This window comes from Amia ocellicauda, chromosome 21 (assembly GCF_036373705.1).
Source record: "Amia ocellicauda isolate fAmiCal2 chromosome 21, fAmiCal2.hap1, whole genome shotgun sequence".
Taxonomy (NCBI): domain Eukaryota; kingdom Metazoa; phylum Chordata; class Actinopteri; order Amiiformes; family Amiidae; genus Amia; species Amia ocellicauda.
In genome coordinates this window covers 23,118,392-23,138,894 of record NC_089870.1, presented here as the reverse complement: position 1 = coordinate 23,138,894, position 20,503 = coordinate 23,118,392, and the positions used below count along the sequence as shown (strand labels likewise).

General features: G+C 46.2%; 2 protein-coding genes across 2 annotated transcripts in view; both read right to left on the bottom strand.

Moving 5' to 3' along the window:
* akap6 (A kinase (PRKA) anchor protein 6) overlaps positions 1 to 10,026 on the bottom strand; it is a 122,579-nt gene extending 112,553 nt beyond the window's left edge. The window contains exon 1 of the mRNA XM_066694324.1: positions 9,949 to 10,026. The gene's annotated coding sequence lies outside the window, so the exon portion shown is untranslated. The remainder of the gene's footprint in view (positions 1 to 9,948) is intronic.
* Positions 10,027 to 18,252: 8,226 nt separating this feature from the next.
* The window catches only part of arhgap5 (Rho GTPase activating protein 5), a 41,408-nt gene continuing 39,157 nt past the window's right edge, over positions 18,253 to 20,503 (bottom strand). The window contains exon 7 of the mRNA XM_066693977.1: positions 18,253 to 20,334. Coding sequence (XP_066550074.1) covers positions 20,010 to 20,334 — 325 coding nt within the window. The 3' untranslated portion in view covers positions 18,253 to 20,009. The remainder of the gene's footprint in view (positions 20,335 to 20,503) is intronic.

Genomic DNA, 20,503 nt, shown 5'->3' with positions numbered 1-20,503 from the left:
TTTGTGTTTGTTACGGTGGATTTCTGCAATAGATTTAATTCTGTGTGAAAAACAAATTAAAACATTGTTTCCTCAAATATAACATCAACATTACACAAAGATCTTCTGATAAATGATACGACTGTGATTAAGTGGGAGTGACTAAAGGTTTGAATAAATTGACTTTAGACATTTCAGGTCATGCTAGCGGAGAGCTGTGGCTCATACTGTAACGAAAGCTTCGTAAATGATGCTCGGGTAACGATCTCTGCAAAAAATCAATGCTTATTTAGACTCGGGCCATAATGTGATGATGACATCATCAGCTGAGTGGACACTGCATCTGAACAAAGATCGCATTATCCTGGCGAGGGGCAGTCCGTGCAGATGAATAATTCATTGTTCCGGACCGAGACATCATCTTTACTGTAAGGCTGTGCTAGTTTTATGGGACGTGAGCACAGGCAGCATCACTTCCTCTCAATACAGTCCGACTGATATAAATATAAGCACTTGATAAATGGCCATGTTTTAAACGACATTAAAGCACCGTTTACATGCCAAAGTACTCCAAGCATTGGTAATAAGTGGTCTCGGTACAACCTTTATCCATGACCTGTTGGTCAGCTACTGAACCAAGCCATGATTGAAATCTTTCTTTTTCATTTTTGCAGAAATGTATACTCCACCTTTAATAGTAAACATATGCTGTCATTAATGATGTATGTAAAACATGCTTAACAGTATGTGGACTACCCAGATACATCCTTTGTAAGTTTAATGCATGGAGTAAATGGCTGCACCGTTTCTCAGGCTAATCTTTGCTCTATAGACTCCATGCAGTGCATTACTTTTCTTACAGTCCAGAGTTAATACAACTGTGCCCACAGGCACAAGATGAACAAAGTGACCAAAAAAAGACTCCAGAAGCTCGGCAGCATTTAATTAAAGGGGCTCCACAGAGAACAGCACAAACCACTACAGATTCACCCAAGATTTTATTACTACAGCCAGCGTCCCCCATCCACATACCTTTGCCTTTTTTCAGATGTCTGGTATCAGTTTCTCGATCGCTAAATCCATGTGAATAAAACTGTGGTCCTCATGACCGATACCATAATCTGATGAACAGAACAAGACACATTCTTGCAAAACAATAAGAAATGTATGGTTGATTTCACACAAAATGCAAATGCCAAACACATTTGTGCACAACAGTAAACACAACTCTCTACAGAAGACACAAACATCAGTTGAGTAAGTCTTGTCTAATAAAATAAGATCATTTGATCACAACAGATAACACATACTCCCACAAGTGTGTCTCTCTACTACACATGTGCACTGCAAATCCTCATTGCTCAATTGTTCAATCACCAATCGTTCTATAATTATATATGAAAGTGAGTTAGTGTTGGCATGAATTGGAGAAAGATGAAAGACAGAAAGAGGGGCAACAAGACCAGGAGCCCAGAAGTGGGGTGTGTGTGTGCAGTGGCAGGGGGAGACACAGAAGATGTTTCCAATGACATGCGTGCCACTATCGTTGACATTGTGATAAACATGGCCTTTCAATGCGAGGGGCTGGGCAGAGGGTGTAGCCCAATATAAGCGGGTCAACTACTGCATCAATAATTAGAATATTCAGAAATTATATGATACACAGATACAATTATAGTGAACATAGATTACTGCACTGTATTACAGAACTATATGTAAGGAGTTTTTGTGTCATCTTCCTTGACCATATAATTATATATATATTTATAGAACAACCCATAACTTCAACACTGAACAGGAGGCGGCCATTGTAGATACAGTGGTTTCCAAACTGTTTGAGGGAGATGTGGACTAAAAATACACATTTTATTTTTGGTACTTATTGACTCAATTGTAAGTGAGAATTCGTAACGGTAATGCACTCAGCCGATCGGCCCGATGCACCCTGAGATGAGCAGTGACTCTGGTGGGGGATATAGGAGCAGGTGGGACAGGAAACAACACGCCTCTGCGCTCTGCAGCCTGTTGTTAGGCCTCATGGCTCCAGCATGTGTCCCTATACAGTGAGACATGTGCACGTCTGCACTGATGTCTGGTGTAACTGTGATTACAGCAGGACTTGGCTTGACTGGTGCTGTCGGCCGTCCAAACCCGTGTTGTGCGTGTTGTGCCGTGTTGTGCGGCTGCAGGGCATGTGATCATGTGAAGAAACGCAAGCAGGTGCTGCCTGTCCAGGATAAGAACAGCAAGGAAAAGGTCACCATCAAGGCCTTGAAAAAAGGAGCAATCATAAGCCGTGATGGGATTGACAGGTATGTTTTAGTTTCTGTTCTAGTGAGGCTTCTGGGTTTTAAGGCAAAGCAAAATGTTCTCTAAATGTACATTCACACGATGTCCGTCTCTTGTCTCGCCTCCTGGAGGCGGTGAACTGCCAACCCTTTCTGGTGAACGGCTTTGGCTATTTCCAGACCAAAGACCACATCTGTTTTGTCATGGAGTTCGCTGCAGGGGGGAGCTCACAATGGACAGCGATGGAGTTGCCTTTCCGGAGTCCAGGGCCATGTGAGTGAAATACTGAGTTGCATGACAGGAGCTTAAAAACCTTAAACAGGACAAATATTTTAACTGTGCATTTTTAATTATTGGTCTCTTTTCTTGAACAGATTTTCTGCAGCCTGCGTGGTGCTCGGCTTGGAGTACCTTCACAGTCGCAGAATCGCACACAGGTATCACTCCTCAGCCGTTCTTACAACATACAAAGAAGGACAAATCTACAGTGTACTATATTCTCTATATTCTGAAATCACGGTGATTCTTCTGTATTTTTATTTCAGGGATTTAAAGCTGCAGAACCTTCTGCTTGGATAGAGAAGGCTTTTTTCTGTGTAAAGAAGGCACGTTTAACAAAAATAGAATTGAATTCTTTATGTATAATTTACATTTTGACTACAATGCGTTTTTCCCCAACTGTCCTTAATTGCTCTTGCTAGGCATGGGTGCAAATGATCGGACCATAACTATTTGCGAGACTCCAGCTTTCATGGCTCCTGAAATCCTGACCCGGACTCCATACACCAGGGCTATGGATTGGTGGATGCTGGGGGTGCTGCTCTTCCAGATGCTGGTTGGCAACTTCTACAATATTTGTGTCTGTGTGGCTTTTGCATTCCTGGGCTGAGGTTCGTTCTGGAGTGACCCTTTAATGCACTGTCCTCTCTTTCTCCTTGTTGCTATAGCGTCCTTTCTCCGGAGAGAGCCTGGAGAGGCTGAACCACAGCATCATCCACGACAGGATGCCAGTCCCCCACTTCCTGTCAATAGAGGCCATCTGCATAGTGACAGAGGTTTGTTTGCCAGGGTTGTTTTAAAAAGTTCTCAACACCAGTTTGTCCCTCGCTCTCCTGCCGACCAACCCAAATTAAATGATGTCACTGTGATTTAAATGTTACGGAAATGAAAAAGACCCTGTGCTGGTGTGGCAGAGCAGGGAGGGTCACAGGATGTTAGAGACGTTCTCGTAGTTTGAGGTGCCCGTGAGCGTGTGTGTGTTGTTCCTGTTTCAACTAAGTCCATTGATGGAGAATAACGTGCATCTGCCTCTTGTTCTGAATCACCTGCAGCTTCTGGAGAAAGACCCGGAGTACCGCCTGGGCAACGGTGCACAGGGCGTGGCGGAGTGAAGGAGAAGTCTTTCTTCAGGGTATGTGGCGCAAACAACCGTTTCACAGCCGCTCTTCCCCATGGAGGCGGCACCACCTCATCCTGACCGTCCTTCTTCTCTCCTCTCACGTTTCAGGTCGTGGATTCGTCTGGGCTGCTGGAGAAGAAGGTGAGGCCTCCCTTCATTCCCACCATCGAAGAGCATGAGGAGCTCCATACCGCAGCAGCCGCAGCCCTCAGCCCTCAGCCCGGAGGAGCAGGACCTCTTCAAAGACTTTGATTTCATCATGGACAGGTGTTAGGGGTGGCCGTCATGGACGTTTCAATGAGGACCCAGAAGTCACAGAGGAGCTGCCAGCGGAGCTGGATCTCAACGAGAAGAAAACAGAAAGCCCCACATTCTTCAAGCACTAAATTAAAAACAAGATATTTTATTAGGCAAAGAGAAAAAGAAACCCACAAACGATTTGGATAGGAAGCCTTCATCAGGGCATAATGTATGGAGCATTCATACAGCAATTCATTTTGCTGTTTGCCAGGTTTCAATTTAATTTGGCAAACCAACTTTTTTAATGCTTGTCAATCACCAAGGGGGCAGGTGTTGACTTTCCTTCCTGTGTGGAATTGAACCCACAGCGCCAGGTTCACAGTGCTCTCTGAACCAGTAGACCAGCACAAACACGTGAAATGCCCCCTGTCAAGTGGTTTTATGTGGCCTACTAACGCAGCCAACTGTCCTGATTAGGTGTCATCTATATCAGGGGATCCCAACCCCAACCTTCATCTTTTATGAAGAATATTAGTATTGACCCTGAGTCTGTGGTGAAATCAGTGCAGGTTGATTTATAGTGCCAAACAAACGAGAGAAAACCTGAAACAGAAGCCCAGCTCAGAACCGATCCACACTGTGAAAACAGGTCCCTCTGCCTTCACAATCAGTGGGACGTTTCTGCCGCACAGCTGGCCCTCTGCACGGATGACCACGTCTGTTTGAGCGCTGGATGAGCCAGTCGGTCACGGAGAAGATCAGCAGAGGTGTGAGGGCTGTGGGTTGGTTGAAGTCAGAAGGGAGACTTTCCACAAGCAAAGGAGACAGACATCGCTAGTGATGAAAAGTGATCCATTATTCCAGTTTCGTAAGATACTTCAAATATATGAGCTCTGTGTATATTGGATAGAGGCGTCTGCTAATAAAACACGTGAAAAAGGTCTGCAATAATTAAATGATTGATTCACCCTTTAAAAATATCACTTTTATAATGCAATCGTTCGATCACAATCAACACAGATCAATATGACCGCTGATTCACGCCTGATGATGGCAGGATTTGAGATGGTATTCAACCTGAATCACAAACAAAAGGTATTAATAATAATTTGAAATAAAACAAAACCACAATAATGACAATACAAAGTGACAAGGGGAACTCATGCAGTCCTTTAAACAACAACTTGGGAATGACAAGGAAAACAGCCATCAAACAAGGGAGACAGACTGGGGGACCAATCACCTGTCCGTGTCTATAGCTCGGAGGACTACAACACTGCCCCGAGGGTGAAGTTCAGGACAATAATTACAGACGAACCTCTGCCCACTCTCATGTGTATGGCGTGGATGTGTCATTTTTTGTAGACCCACACCAGGTCAAACGTAAAACAGTGTTCATGCTAATGGTCTCGATAAGCTTTCAAACCCAGTCGCAGCACTTCTGGAACTGACACAGGTACCACACAGTGGGGTAATTTTGGCCAAATCTGCCCCAGAGGGATTACACAGCAGATTGACTTTCATGCTACTGGGATCTCCCCCCAGTAGCACTGCATGGCCCATTACAGGACGATAAGAGAAACAGAGTTTACGGACCTCAATGCAGAACCATATTTGAAGTCCTTAGCACCTGTAGCTCAGGGGTCGGGAACCTCATTACTTAGAAGAGCCAAACAAACCAAACATAGAATAACTATTAATTGCAGCAAGATCTTTCAAATCAAAGCTTAGCTGGAAGGGGCTTCCACTCTTGTCCTGCTGACGTCAGCGGTTCTGACCCTGAGCCAGAGATGATATTTCTATTAGAAGAGCGATTTAACGCACAACCATTTATATAGAAGTGCTTTCTGGTAAAAACACCGGGATGACCAGGTCACCGAGAGGTCCCACAGAATCACTACAACGCTGCAGTGAGAGACAGAGACGCTGGGTGTGAAGGAGACGCAACCAAACAAAGATAAACTGAAGAGCTCCATTTGTTTCAAAGACTGCGTTGATCAGTCGAGACCCAGAGTCTTGTAAGATGTGTTTACAAAATGTCATGAGTTTCTCACTCGTTTCTCCAAATCCCAGAATGTGTAGAGCCGCCCATCCTCCCTGGAGGAAATGACCCGACTCCTCTGCCTTCCCAGTGACTCAGCTGGGCTCACAGAGCTCGTAATGTTCTGGGAACAGTGGCTGAGGTCATGTGATCACATGCACACACACCGCAGTGTGCTACAGATTACACAGCACATACCGTCGGGGTGAATTACTGGACAAGCCGCCCTGGTTCCTCACTTCCAGCGCTCTGTGGAACCGGGTGGAGCTCAAGACCGGTGACGTGGAAACAACACAATCTCTCCTGCAAGCTTTTAACTCTCAGTTAGATCAAACACGACCAGGAGGCTGTTTCTGACCAGAGCGCAGCGTAAACACAGACGCTGCCTCTGACGTCTGGCAGGAATCATTAAACAGCAGTTTATTTGTTTCATTGCATTAAAGCCCATTAAATACTACCAGAACGGGGCATTTTACAAAAGCAGTGGTCCTTCAGGAAAAGTAGAGAGCTAACACACTGTCTTTCTAATTAAGGAGGGAATTAAACTTCCTTGAATTAACGGTGATATTTAAACACTGGGTGGATAAATGTGCCTTTGGCTGAATCATGCTTTCCGGCATCTCGTTTACTTCCAGGACAGTCAGTCTGTGTGTTTGTGTTGTTGTGAAGTTCAATATTTGCAATGTACAATATTTGCATTAAAAAGTTTTTTCGCTGCTCTTTTTCTCTGTAATGCTCAACACAACCTGTCTGCACTATCAGTGTTCACTTTGACTTCTGAACATCAGCCAGATGTGCAACATCATCATCATCATTATTTAATTGAGCCACGGGCACGAGGCACACACCAGTATTGCCCTCACAGCCACGTCACTGCCTGCTCTCACCTTCCCCAGTGGAGCCCTCAGGGAGAGAGGGGGCAACACGCTCTCCCTAGGGGCCCGAGCCAAAGACAGAGCCCTGGCCCCATCCACAGCCCCAGCCAGATTCATGGCCACAGACACAGCCCGCCACCTGTCGGACTGCTCTGCCCACTCAGCCCTACCTGAGGCCGGGCGGCTGCAGCAGAGACACTGGGAAGCTGCGCTCAATTATTCATGGGAAACGGCTGATCGCTGGGCGTCCCTTTCGACTCACACAGCAGGGATCCTCATTAGAGCCGCTTCCAATCCAGCACGAGACACAGGGAAGAATGGGAGCCATTTTTTTGCAGAACCAGCCTTCAATGCTGTTCACATCGAAGATGGCTCACGTTTAAAATGCCCAAACTGAAATGAAATCTCAATTTATTTACAGTAGCTTGTAAATCTCAAGGACCTCGTCTTGCTTTGCCAAAAAAAAACACCTTCCTCCTCCTCCCCGCCCCGAGATAACCCCATATCTGGAAAGCAGCCCTGGAGCTGATACTCCCCCTCACAGTGGCTCTCGCCATTTGATGCCCCTTCAAGACACACGTTATGTAAGTTTAATTACAAGTTTGTTGGTCTTTTCTAACACAGTAGGTTTCACTGAGATGTCGGCTGCCCAGGGACACAGGAACAGACTCGTACCACCGGAGACGTATTTAACACAGCATCACTGGCCACGATGTAAATAACAGACAATCGAACCATACTGCTCCGTTCATTTCTTGGTGGCGATGGCACGGTGTGTGTCACACTTTCAGACATCAAGTTCGTCCGCACACTTCCACTGACCAGCAACAGTTCCGTCCCTGGCCCACACTAATGCAAGTTCTTCCTGGTACATTTTCCCTAGGTCTCTTGCACCTGTAACATGGTTTTACCGTGGTGGTGCCCTAGTTTTACTGCAGTTTCCTGTGTCTTTCATATGAATAAACCATGGTTGACCACAGTCAATGTCCTTAAAAATATGGATTGTGGTAGATCGAGGTATTTCCCTGGTTCAGTGTAGTGAAGCCCAGTGGAAATCACTGTAAAACTGCGGCCCAACCACAGTGAAATCATGTTAAAAGTGCATAAATCTTATTGTCCATTTACCAGGGTAGACTTGAATAAGGGTAATTCATTATTCAAGCTAAATGTGATCTTGACCGAAAGCACCTATAACACCTGAAGGATTGGGGCTCTCTGTGACCAGGGATGGGCCCCCCAACCCTAATAATCACAATCCACGGTGTTTAAAAGGAACATGACAACAGGCAGACTGGACAGACCCAGGGACCCCCACAGTGTGATCCACATCCACTGCCCCCTGTGCTACTCTCCAGTGTGGACAAGTGCGAGAGCGAGGGAGGTGCGTCTCTGACACTCAGGCCACAGCCCGTCACAGCACTGAAGAGCAGCCCGTCTGTCTCTCCACACAGTCTGAGTTGAGACAGACAGGCCTTCACGGGCTCAGAGGACAACAAGAACCTCAAAGATGAAACACAATCCGCGAACAAACAGAAAACGACACCTGACACTGAGCGACGATGAGAGAAGATATTTTCATTTAATCTGCTATTAATAGAACATCTCCAAAGGAACAGCTTCCTGAGCTCACACACACACACACACACACACACACTCCCTCTCCGATCCATTACTGATGGATACAGAACATTTTCTATTTTGATGTCTTCACATTTCCTTATTTATTTTCTCAGAAAGAGAATAAAGCAGCAGCCAGACAAAGCGAAGGTGGGAGTTGGCGCTGGCCCCTCCCTGAGAGCCGGGCCGGGTCGAGCACTCTCCCCAAGGAAAAGCAGGCAGGCTGCGCAGACACGGCGAGACACATGTGTGACTTCAGCTGGGCTTTAAACACAGCACAATGGGGGGGCCAGGCCTGAGCGGCGTGTGGCCGGGGGCAGGGAGGGACGCCACGAACAAAACACATCCGTCAGCCGGCCAGCCTGCCCGCCCAGCGCCGCCCGCACTCTGACACTGCAGCTGGGGTTCGACCCAACCCCGCTAGGTCACCAGGACACTCCCCACACACACAATAATCTCATATATATAGAATAAACATGCAGGACAGGCACATCTCTACATCAGCACTCATGTGATGCCCTTAGGGTCCAGTCGGCACTGGCAATGATATTGCAAAAGAACAACAAAGACCGAGATCCCAGAAAAACACTCACACACCTCTCATGTGACCTGATTTAAACTAACACACATCGCAGCTGCATTCAGGGGGGCTTTTACAGCGCAACAATAGATCAGGACACACAAAAAACACACCACAAACATGCAGAGAAACACTGCTGCTCAAAGTAAACAACTGGTGATTAAAGCCGGGCCTGGCGGTGCTGTGTCGTCTCTCTCACATCAGTGTGTTCAACCTGATCAGCGACAGCAGCTTTACTTCAGGCTCCTGCTGCAGTGCATTAGAACAAATTCAGCCCGTCATCCACACAACAACAGCGCCAGAGACAGCCGGGCACAGGCCCTGAGACACTGACCTGTCACTCCCCCCAGGGACGCACACCCAGAGCATCCCTCTGGCTCTCACCACGCCTCGCAGGCCTCCTACATGCCAGTCTCCTACACGCCAGTCTCCACCAGAGTGACTCGGCTCCCCATCCAGGATCACAATGCGGCGATGCGGGAAGAATCGGCCGCTACTGACACCGGGGGACGGGGACAATCGGAGCTCACGTGGAGAGATGCACGGCCTCGCCTCTCTGCCGGGAGCAGAAGCAGGTCACTGCTGGGAAAGCGGTGGTGCTGTGGGTGGACAGCCGGGCGCCGAGCCGGGAGGAACACGCCAGCCTGGGCCCGTCACAGGAGAGAAACGGTGGCTCTGGGGCTTCTCTGCACCCAAGCTTTCAAACACAAGCCGTTTCTGACTCTGAGGCCTTTGTCCTCACCTCAGGCTGCAGGAGGCAGTTCTGTATGCGACAGCCGCCTCCGCCAGCCCTTTAACAAAGCCAAACGCTGTGCTGCCTCTATTAGCATTCAAGACAACACCGACACCAGGCAGCAGGGCAGAGAATACACTCCACACTGAGAGGATAATAGAAACACAAGCTCAAACTTAGCTGAAACGTACGTACCATCTCCCTCTTCTACTCCATTCCTCCTGGACAGCTCGGGCACATCTGTGGGCTGCAATGCAAGGAGGCGCCTGGGCTCTCGGGCTGCTGCGCGGTGCTGTTACGTCAGTCTGGGTGATGCGGCTCATTATGGGGAAGGCCACTGTTGCTGTGGAAACCTGCCGGTGAGGCGGCCCCTCTGAGAGCATCCAGGCCCCCGGTGGGAGGGGCGACCGGCACGGCGCAGGGGAAGGGAGGATGAAGGGAGAGGGGCTTTCCTCTCGGCATCTATCAGGTGGGGCTCCGGTGCAGCTGCCTCTCTGCTCCAGGAAACAAAGAGGCTGGGGAGACTGGAGGAGAACACACGGACAGGAGCTCAGGACACAGGACTCGTCACGAGGAACACACAGGCTGTTGAGCTGCTGCACAATCACACACCCAGCTGGAGTTCCTCAGCCCTGTTTTATTAATTAACCACACATTTAATTCAGGGCTTCTGGAGTCTGCAGTAAATACTGCTGTCATTCATGGCCATTACTGAGACTCTAATCTCTCACTCTCTCTCTGTCTGTCACCCAGAGTCTGAGCTCACGGTTCTCACATGCTCTCCCCTCTCCTGCTTCCTGACAGCCGACCACTGGAGGACGCTGCGGGGGAGAAAGCCCTCTCTGCAGAAACCATCGCCTACAAATTCCCTGCATGCTGAAAATAAATGTATACTTGACACAGAGTCACCGGGGGAGCTCTGTCCACTTCACCTACACAGAGAGGGGCAGGGGTCGATCTCGGACACAGACCTGGGGTATCTACTTGCACTGCAGGTGACAGTGAGCGGAAGAGCTGCTGGTCTAGGGTTTCAGATGTTAACATCTACTGACCCCTGTGTGAAGAGTTACACTGAGCAACGACACATCCTGCACATAGACACACATCACAGGACTACACAACAACATGAGAAAGGCTACAAAAGAGCCTTTAAATGCTGAGGTTGATCGATTCTTACAACAGATGCGTAGTTTCACACAGTCCTGTGCATTCCCCAAGTCCCCAGACAGGCGTTTCAGATAAATTAGATGATAAATCAGCTGTTTCTGTAATAATATGTGGCTCATAAAGGGGGTTAGGGTGAGAAAAAACCCCAGTGATCTCTTTTTCAGGCAAACACTCGTGATTTCCTTCAGAAAACAATATTAAAACATCTGAAACTGTAACGTCAACCTACTTAAAAAAACAACAGCAGATTGTCCCTCTTGCAAGACACCAACTCATGGAAAAAAAGGCTCTGGTGTGAAACCGGGTTCTTTTCTTCTGCTTGGGATACACTGCCTACTGTGTCCAGTATGAGGCGCCACCACTGGGCTCATTAGAGACGCAGAGGTTTGTGGGATCCTGGGTATCGCCTCTATGTCTGTTCAAACCCCAGTAATACACGGTATGATACATGGCTGAAGGTTTACTGTCTCACTGCAGGCCGAGGAGTCAGTCTGAGCAGAAACTGAAAAAAAACTGACCTTGTCGAACCAGACCCTGAACGTCTGTTGGTTTGTTTTCAGTCGAAAGGTGGTTCTCTTGCCACACAGACAGGATGCCCCCCATCACACTGACAGGCACAGTTATGAACCCAGAACAGGGTCAACACATTCTGGGTGTGCAGATCTTTAATTGATTGACAGATCAAAACAGGTTTTGTTTTAAAGTTTGACATTCCTGCAGTAAAATACAATTACATTACTTGAAACAAACTACCTTTACTATACACTGTAATGCAGTAGCTTGTTTGCCTGTGTACAGAGAGACATTTTGTCTGATTTATTGTCTATAACTTGACACGTGTGACAATATATCCGTCACCAACTGGTCGGCTCATCAATAACACCTACTCCATTGCAGCTCCATTATTCTCAACCGCTGCCATCTTTAACAACAGCTGTTCTGACATATCTGGCATCCCCTGGAATCCGACCTGCCCTGACTGATTGCACCTGCGCAGTTTAAAACTACTTATAACTACTGTGAACCAGAATTAAAATCCGTTTTTAAACCACTATCTTGACTTGACATTTGGGTTAATAAAATAATAAAAGAAGTCTTAGATAGATTTTAATTCATATCACAATGTACATAGCATTATGTTCAATTGGCAAAACGTGCAGATTTATCTTTAAACTACCTGTAAATGGATGCAAATAATCGACCTTTTGTATATAATAAAGCATGCAGAGCTGGTCGAAAAGTCATGTGTGTGCCACTCCTTAAACTGCGCATACGCAACCAGGGGATGCAGATTTCCACGGCATGCCAAATATATCAGAACACCAGGTCAGATTGTGTAGGAGAACCAGTGTAGGATACAATAGTACAGGTGTAGGATACAATAGTACAGGTGTAGGATACAGTAGTTACAGGTGTAGGATACAGCAGTACAGGTGTAGGATACAGCAGTACAGGTGTAGGATACAATAGTACAGGTGTAGGATACAGCAGTACAGGTGTAGGATACAATAGTACAGGTGTAGGATACAGTAGTACAGGTGTAGGATACAATAGTACAGGTGTAGGATACAGTAGCACAGGCGTAGGATATAGTAGTACAGGTGTAGGATACAATAGTACAGGTGTAGGATACAGTAGTACAGGTGTAGGATACAATAGTACAGGTGTAGGATACAGTAGTACAGGTGTAGGATACAATAGTACAGGTGTAGGATACAATAGTACAGGTGTAGGATACAGCAGTACAGGTGTAGGATACAATAGTACAGGTGTAGGATACAGTAGTACAGGTGTAGGATACAATAGTACAGGTGTAGGATACAGTAGTACAGGTGTAGGATACAGCAGTACAGGTGTAGGATACAATAGTACAGGTGTAGGATACAGCAGTACAGGTGTAGGATACAATAGTACAGGTGTAGGATACAGTAGTACAGGTGTAAAATACAATAGTACAGGTGTAGGATACAGCAGTACAGGTGTAGGATACAGCAGTACAGGTGTAGGATACAATAGTACAGGTGTAGGATACAGCAGTACAGGTGTAGGATACAATAGTACAGGTGTAGGATACAGTAGTACAGGCGTAGGATATAGTAGTACAGGTGTAGGATACAGTAGTTACAGGTGTAGGATACAATAGTACAGGTGTAGGATACAGCAGTACAGGTGTAGGATACAGCAGTACAGGTGTAGGATACAGCAGTACAGGTGTAGGATACAATAGTACAGGTGTAGGATACAGCAGTACAGGTGTAGGATACAATAGTACAGGTGTAGGATACAGTAGCACAGGCGTAGGATATAGTAGTACAGGTGTAGGATACAATAGTACAGGTGTAGGATACAGTAGTACAGGTGTAGGATACAATAGTACAGGTGTAGGATACAGTAGTACAGGTGTAGGATACAGCAGTACAGGTGTAGGATACAATAGTACAGGTGTAGGATACAGCAGTACAGGTGTAGGATACAATAGTACAGGTGTAGGATACAGTAGTACAGGTGTAGGATACAGTAGTTACAGGTGTAGGATACAATAGTACAGGTGTAGGATACAGCAGTACAGGTGTAGGATACAGTAGTACAGGTGTAGGATACAGCAGTACAGGTGTAGGATACAATAGTACAGGTGTAGGATACAGCAGTACAGGTGTAGGATACAATAGTACAGGTGTAGGATACAGTAGTACAGGTGTAAAATACAATAGTACAGGTGTAGGATACAGCAGTACAGGTGTAGGATACAGCAGTACAGGTGTAGGATACAATAGTACAGGTGTAGGATACAGCAGTACAGGTGTAGGATACAATAGTACAGGTGTAGGATACAGTAGTACAGGTGTAGGATACAATAGTACAGGTGTAGGATACAGTAGCACAGGCGTAGGATATAGTAGTACAGGTGTAGGATACAGTAGTTACAGGTGTAGGATACAATAGTACAGGTGTAGGATACAGCAGTACAGGTGTAGGATACAGCAGTACAGGTGTAGGATACAATAGTACAGGTGTAGGATACAGCAGTACAGGTGTAGGATACAATAGTACAGGTGTAGGATACAGCAGTACAGGTGTAGGATACAATAGTACAGGTGTAGGATACAGTAGCACAGGCGTAGGATATAGTAGTACAGGTGTAGGATACAATAGTACAGGTGTAGGATACAGTAGTACAGGTATAGGATACAATAGTACAGGTGTAGGATACAGTAGCACAGGCGTAGGATATAGTAGTACAGGTGTAGGATACAGTAGTTACAGGTGTAGGATACAATAGTACAGGTGTAGGATACAGCAGTACAGGTGTAGGATACAGTAGTACAGGTGTAGGATACAATAGTACAGGTGTAGGATACAGTAGTTACAGGTGTAGGATACAATAGTACAGGTGTAGGATACAGTAGTACAGGTGTAGGATACAATAGTACAGGTGTAGGATACAGTAGTACAGGTGTAGGATACAGTAGTACAGGTGTAGGATACAGCAGTACAGGTGTAGGATACAATAGTACAGGTGTAGGATACAGTAGTACAGGTGTAGGATACAGTAGTTACAGGTGTAGGATACAATAGTACAGGTGTAGGATACAGTAGTTACAGGTGTAGGATACAGTAGTACAGGTGTAGGATACAGTAGTTACAGGTGTAGGATACAATAGTACAGGTGTAGGATACAGTAGTTACAGGTGTAGGATACAGTAGTACAGGTGTAGGATACAATAGTACAGGTGTAGGATACAATAGTACAGGTGTAGGATACAGTAGTTACAGGTGTAGGATACAATAGTACAGGTGTAGGATACAATAGTACAGGTGTAGGATACAGTAGTACAGGTGTAGGATACAGTAGTTACAGGTGTAGGATACAATAGTACAGGTGTAGGATACAGTAGTACAGGTGTAGGATACAGTAGTTACAGGTGTAGGATACAATAGTTACAGGAGGGGTGCTGCTGGTGAGCTCTGGGGGGTCACTGGTGAGGTGGGGTCAAACCCCTAAATTCCCCCACGTTCAAATAATTAAAATCTCACAATCGGGCAACAGTGCTGCCAGGACTGTCCCGCCGGACTCAAACATCTGTCCTTTCTGATTGGCCAGGAGGAACTGAACTGCGATTGGCTCTGACTCCCGGCCTGCAGTTGGCTGTTGGTATGACCATCTGTTTAAAATGTTTTTGGTGCACTCTGCTACATCATTAGACTGCTAGTAGTTAATTAGTAGTTAATTATATACATTTGTAATCATGCTAAAATCACTAGCATGATTACATACACCAACATACACTTTGCATATTATCCTTCATTAAACTATGTCGAATATTACTGCTTTAAAATAACCTAAAAATGAACAGCGATCAGCTCTCATGTGGGGACGTCACATCCACAGTGTCTCTGATGAATTATATGTTAGATTGTTTCATATGGACGCTTTCAACCAAAGCTTTTAGCAAGAAACACAAACTGCGGTGTGCAATATTTTCTGCAGGTCTTTGGACAGTAACCGATACCTAACGTCGTGCCGTTTATTCCGTGTGTGTTTCTCATGACTGTGCATGTGTGAGTCTGCATGCTTTGTAAACGGTGGGCGGCACTAAATCAGATATTAACACCGTGTGTGTGCGCAGACACACACCTCTATCTGTAATTATGTATCGTTATAGTATTATACGTGGTCCTAACAGGGATACTATTATATGCGTGTGTTTCTGTCATTTGTTTATTTGGTCCAAAAGCATTCTCTTTAATTTATTTGATCCTGTATCATTAAGTTATTGTTGGACACCAATGAGCAAACATAAGAGTTTATAAACGAGAGGGCATCTATTGTTTCTAATTTTAACTTTACTCTGACTTAGATGTCACATGGGTTTTTAACATTAATTTTACATTCAGTATTAAAGCAGTAATATTCGATGTAGTTTAATGAAGGATAAATATACAAAGTGTATGTGTGTGATCATGCTAGTGATTGTAGCGAGATCACAAATGTATATAATGAACTGCTTTTATCAGTTTAAAATCCTCGTCTAGCAGGTGTGTGCGTTGCAATACGAATTAAAAGTGCATAGATAAACACACTTGTTTAATTGAGATCGAAAGGAGGCAGTTTGCGTGACTTGTGCTCAAATGAAGTGGTGCTGAAGTTCACCCTGTGTCCACTAGATGGCAGGATCCCTCAGGCGGCGGGGAGGGCCGCGTTTGAGCTGCTTAAGCCGGTAGAGACGCTAACAGCAGTCCGTCTCAAGGCCGGTTTACACTTCTGCGCCTGCGTGTCTGCGTGTCTGCGCACATGCGCTGTTCGTGCGCAGACGGCCACGGCTGTCTGGCAGCGCACTGGCACTGACGCGTCCATAGGGGGCAGTGTGCGCCACACATCGCAATATAGGCAACGAAACCCGCTGGCTATGGTGCAGCTACGATTGTATGGATGTAAATTAACACACTGTTAATAACATATTTTATTAATACAGAAACTGCACACACATATAAATTGCATCCTGTATGTGCAGATCTCTATTCTCTTGCTATAGTTGGCGAGACACTTAACACTGAACATACATACACACGTCTCTGCGCATGCGCATTTCTCCTGCATATCCGTTCCTATGTTACTGTAAATTTGAATTAGATACATATATGGCGTTTCAGCTGTTAAACTCAAAATTAATGAGCTATAAATACGTTCTTCTCCAACCGCCAGACCCGCAGTTCATGTGATAATAATAGAATAATATAATACATATAGCGACAATATGGGCTTTGTAATCAATGAGTAATTGTGAAAGATTTATAATCATGTTGATTGGTTAAACACACTATTTTCTACAAATCATATGTTATTATCATTATTTATTGTATTAGATTTGCACTTGATATAGCGCTCGTCTGATCGGCTCAGCAAGTTTCTATCTTTCCTTTGTAATTCAATTCTGATCTCGTTGCAAACCCGGGTCTCCGGATCAATGCCTTGATCAGTCACTGTAGATCATGTTGCAAACCCGGGTCTCCGGATCAATGCCCTGATCAATCACTGTAGATGATGTTGCAAACCCGGGTCTCCGGATCAATGCCCTGATCAGTCACTGTTTATCATGATGCTAATTGTTAATTGCGTCCCGCTCAGCCAATCAGCGCTGCCGGACGCGCAGGACGCAGAGACGCGCTGTTGCCGGCGCTGAGTGACGTCGGCGCGTCTGCAGCTGCCCTTACCCAGAAACCCCTGCTGCGCGTCGCTACGCACAGACGCATGCGCGGCCCTAAACCAGCGTCTCCGCTCAACCTGCGCCTGCAATCCCCCGGCTCTCCAGGCGGGGGCGCCGTGCGCCGCTCATTGAGAGGGAGATGCTGCAGCTGTAACGCACTCTTCTGCCGTTTTCGTTTGACATGTTAAAGCCCAGTCGCAGTATACTGTGCTAACTGATGCACTATGGCCGTTGTGTGTGTCAGTATGTAGTCGTAATTGACAGGGCTCGGTCGGGTCCTTTCTCACTAGCGGCCCCTCTTACCAAGTGAATGGTCATGGGATCAACAGGACATTGCACGGCTGTTTTAATAGATACCAATGCATTATTGAACACTTTGTATTCAATACACGATCACAACAGTAACATCTCAAACCTGCGTCAGTCTAAGAGCAAAAGTTTTCTACTGGATGCTTTTATTTATTTATTCCAAGAGTCAATAGATGTGACAGATCCATCGCTGATCCATACAGCGTGCATGTGTGTATGTTTCTAGAGCAACCCTTGATCTGGACACCTGAGCACACAGAACTCACTCACGTCACAGAGATGTCCGTCCTTCATGCTGCACAAGCCACTGTAGACTATTTTGTTTTCTATCATAAAGACTCTGGAGGTAGTGACGTGCAGTAGCAGCGATAATGTCCAATTGCAATCAGATCGTTAGCTTATATTCAGCCTAAAACAGACAAACTGAGGACAGAGTCAGCTGGGCTTTTTAAGTTGGATGTTAAATTAAAGAACAGCAACAACTTGACCTGATTAATCAGCACTTTGAGAAAATAAGATAGAGTCATTGGGACAGAAGAATTTGTCAAACAGGTGTGTTCACATTGTTTTAGTCCTAATCAAGTTCAGAACCAACCAAACCACAACACACACATCTACACAGAGCCATTTTCACATTGTCTGTGTGCTTCAGGTCGTTGTCCTGCTGAAGGTGAACATCTGTCCCAGTTTCTTCTTTCTTGCAGAGGACAGCAGGTTTTCCTCAAGGACACACACAGACACAGAGAGACAGAGACGCACGCAGACACAGACACACAGGTTGGACAATAACTTTGGAGACACTTCACTTCAGACACGGTTGTGAAAAAAAATGAGATTTTATTTCAGAAACAAAATACTGAGTAAAGCAAACTCTTAAGATGAATTTCTCCAAATCATTTATTTACTATTATACACAAGAGAGGATGGTCAAATCTTAAGAGTTTGTACACCAGCTTCAATGAGGCAGATCTTATTGAACAAATACATTTGCTTCTCCAAACTACAGAAAAGGTTTCCTAGCAGCTGCATATTTGACCCCAGTCATTTCAAATGTCCCCCAGTCGTAGCGTTTCTGTCAAAGAATGGAATAACCGCGGTTCTGCAAAGCCTAAAAAAATAAAACACGTTACATACAGTTCATGTATCCGATTCCAAACCAGACGTGGCTTACAGCCGCCCATTTTACAGCACTGCCAACAAAACTACTGGATTTCCTCTTGAACGTTGTCTAGATAAGCAGCATCTTTACAGCCAAAAAAAAAAAAAACAGAAATCTGTACCAAATTGAAAAGAGGAAAAGCAACGAGTCTTCCTTTAAGATAGTGAATTAAGTACACAGTCAATTAATCCAACTCAAACTTTTTAGTACATCATAGCACAAAGAAAACTGATTATAAGTTTTACAAGATTATACATATACAGCCCACCGGCTCAGCTTCAGTACCCCATAGTATTTATTGCTATATCAGCAATCATTTTTAATATATATATTTGAATATATATATATTTATATATATATATATATATATTTATATATGGATTTATTTCTCTAGTCAGGGTAACACACAATTAGACAGAACCACAATGGTTTAGCTTCCTGGATTCACCCTGATTTGGTTCAAAGACAATAAACTACAGACCAGATGACGATGAAAAGACTTCTTGTATGAAAAGCTGTGAAAAATATTTTGCCCCCCAGGTTTGTGTTCCCCTTGAACCAAGACAGGAAAATGAAATCCCCTCTAATGAAGATGGAGAAGCCCGTACGAGTCCAGACAGGTTTCTTCTGGTTTACAAAAAAACATGCACATTGAGCCGAAGCAACAGATGAACTCTAGAAAATGTCTCCCATTATGAAAGTGAGAAGAGCGGAGACGTTTTACATCAGAGGAAAACAAAAGTGACGGACGTACTGCGTCGCCCGGGTGCGTCGCACCCCCGAGCGCAGGACTGCGTAGTGCGACGCCCCGGTGGACACGGAGCCGCAGCGGCGCTGGAGACCGAAGGTGCAGGGATTATTGTACAGGGTCTGTGACCGAGCGCTGGGCATCGTCGTCCACACAGATCCGTCCCACAGTGCAGATACTCGGGACAGCTGAGCACCCCCCATGCCGGATTCCTGGACAAAAACCGGTCGCCAAAACAGCCGACAAAAAGTAGCCAGTGCAGCCATTAAAACGGGCCGCAGCTGTGTGTCCTGTTTCACACACACAGAGCATCTTTGCTGTAAAAACACAATGAGTTTCATATATAAATATCTTCTCTATTTCCCTCCACAGTTCAGGGCGTTGGAATCGGGTTCCCAGGGAGCTGCCAGGCGAGCGAAGCGTCACTTCTGTGCCGCCGTGTTCCCGAGACTCCGGCCACGCCCGGCCCCCCGGAAATCAAAAACAGTCTGGAGCAGCGCATGTGCGAAGCCGTCTTTGTGGCGCCGGTGGCAGCGGGGCTCGGACCCCACGCCGCCGTCCCGGGGGGAGCGGCGAGACCCGTCCCCTCGAGGGTCGCCCGGACGTCAGAGAAAAGCCCCCGGTCGCTCCGTGGTCTCCGTCCTGCCGGGGAGAGCAGCGTCAGGGTTCATACCAGGGGCTCGGCCTGCAGCTGGTGCTGGATCTGCTGGGGCTGCAGGGGCGGCGGCAGGGTCAGGGGCACCAGCGGCTCGGGCATGTGGGCGGCACCGTGCTGCGACGGGGGTGTCCCCTCCGGGTGGGACATGTCCACCGCTTCCTCACCGTAGAAGAAGTACTGGCACTGCTGGATGAAGGACTCGATGACCGACTGGTTGAGCTTGGTGGTGGACAGCGTGTCCTTGTTCTCGAAGTCGGGCCGCATCAGCGTCGGCCAGAAGCAGATGGACAGGTTGTCCGCCGTCATCAAAGTGGTCTTGCTCTGCTGGCTCACCCTGGGGGTGGGGGACAGAGAGAGAGAGAGAGAGAGAGAGAAGGTGAGCAGAGAAGCACTGAGAAGGTGCATAAAAACATCTTTAGGGAGTGGCAAACAAACCTCATCTTTCAAAGGCAAACAAACAAACAAACCTCTAGGTTTGTAGGTTGAGTAAAACCTCTGCAGAT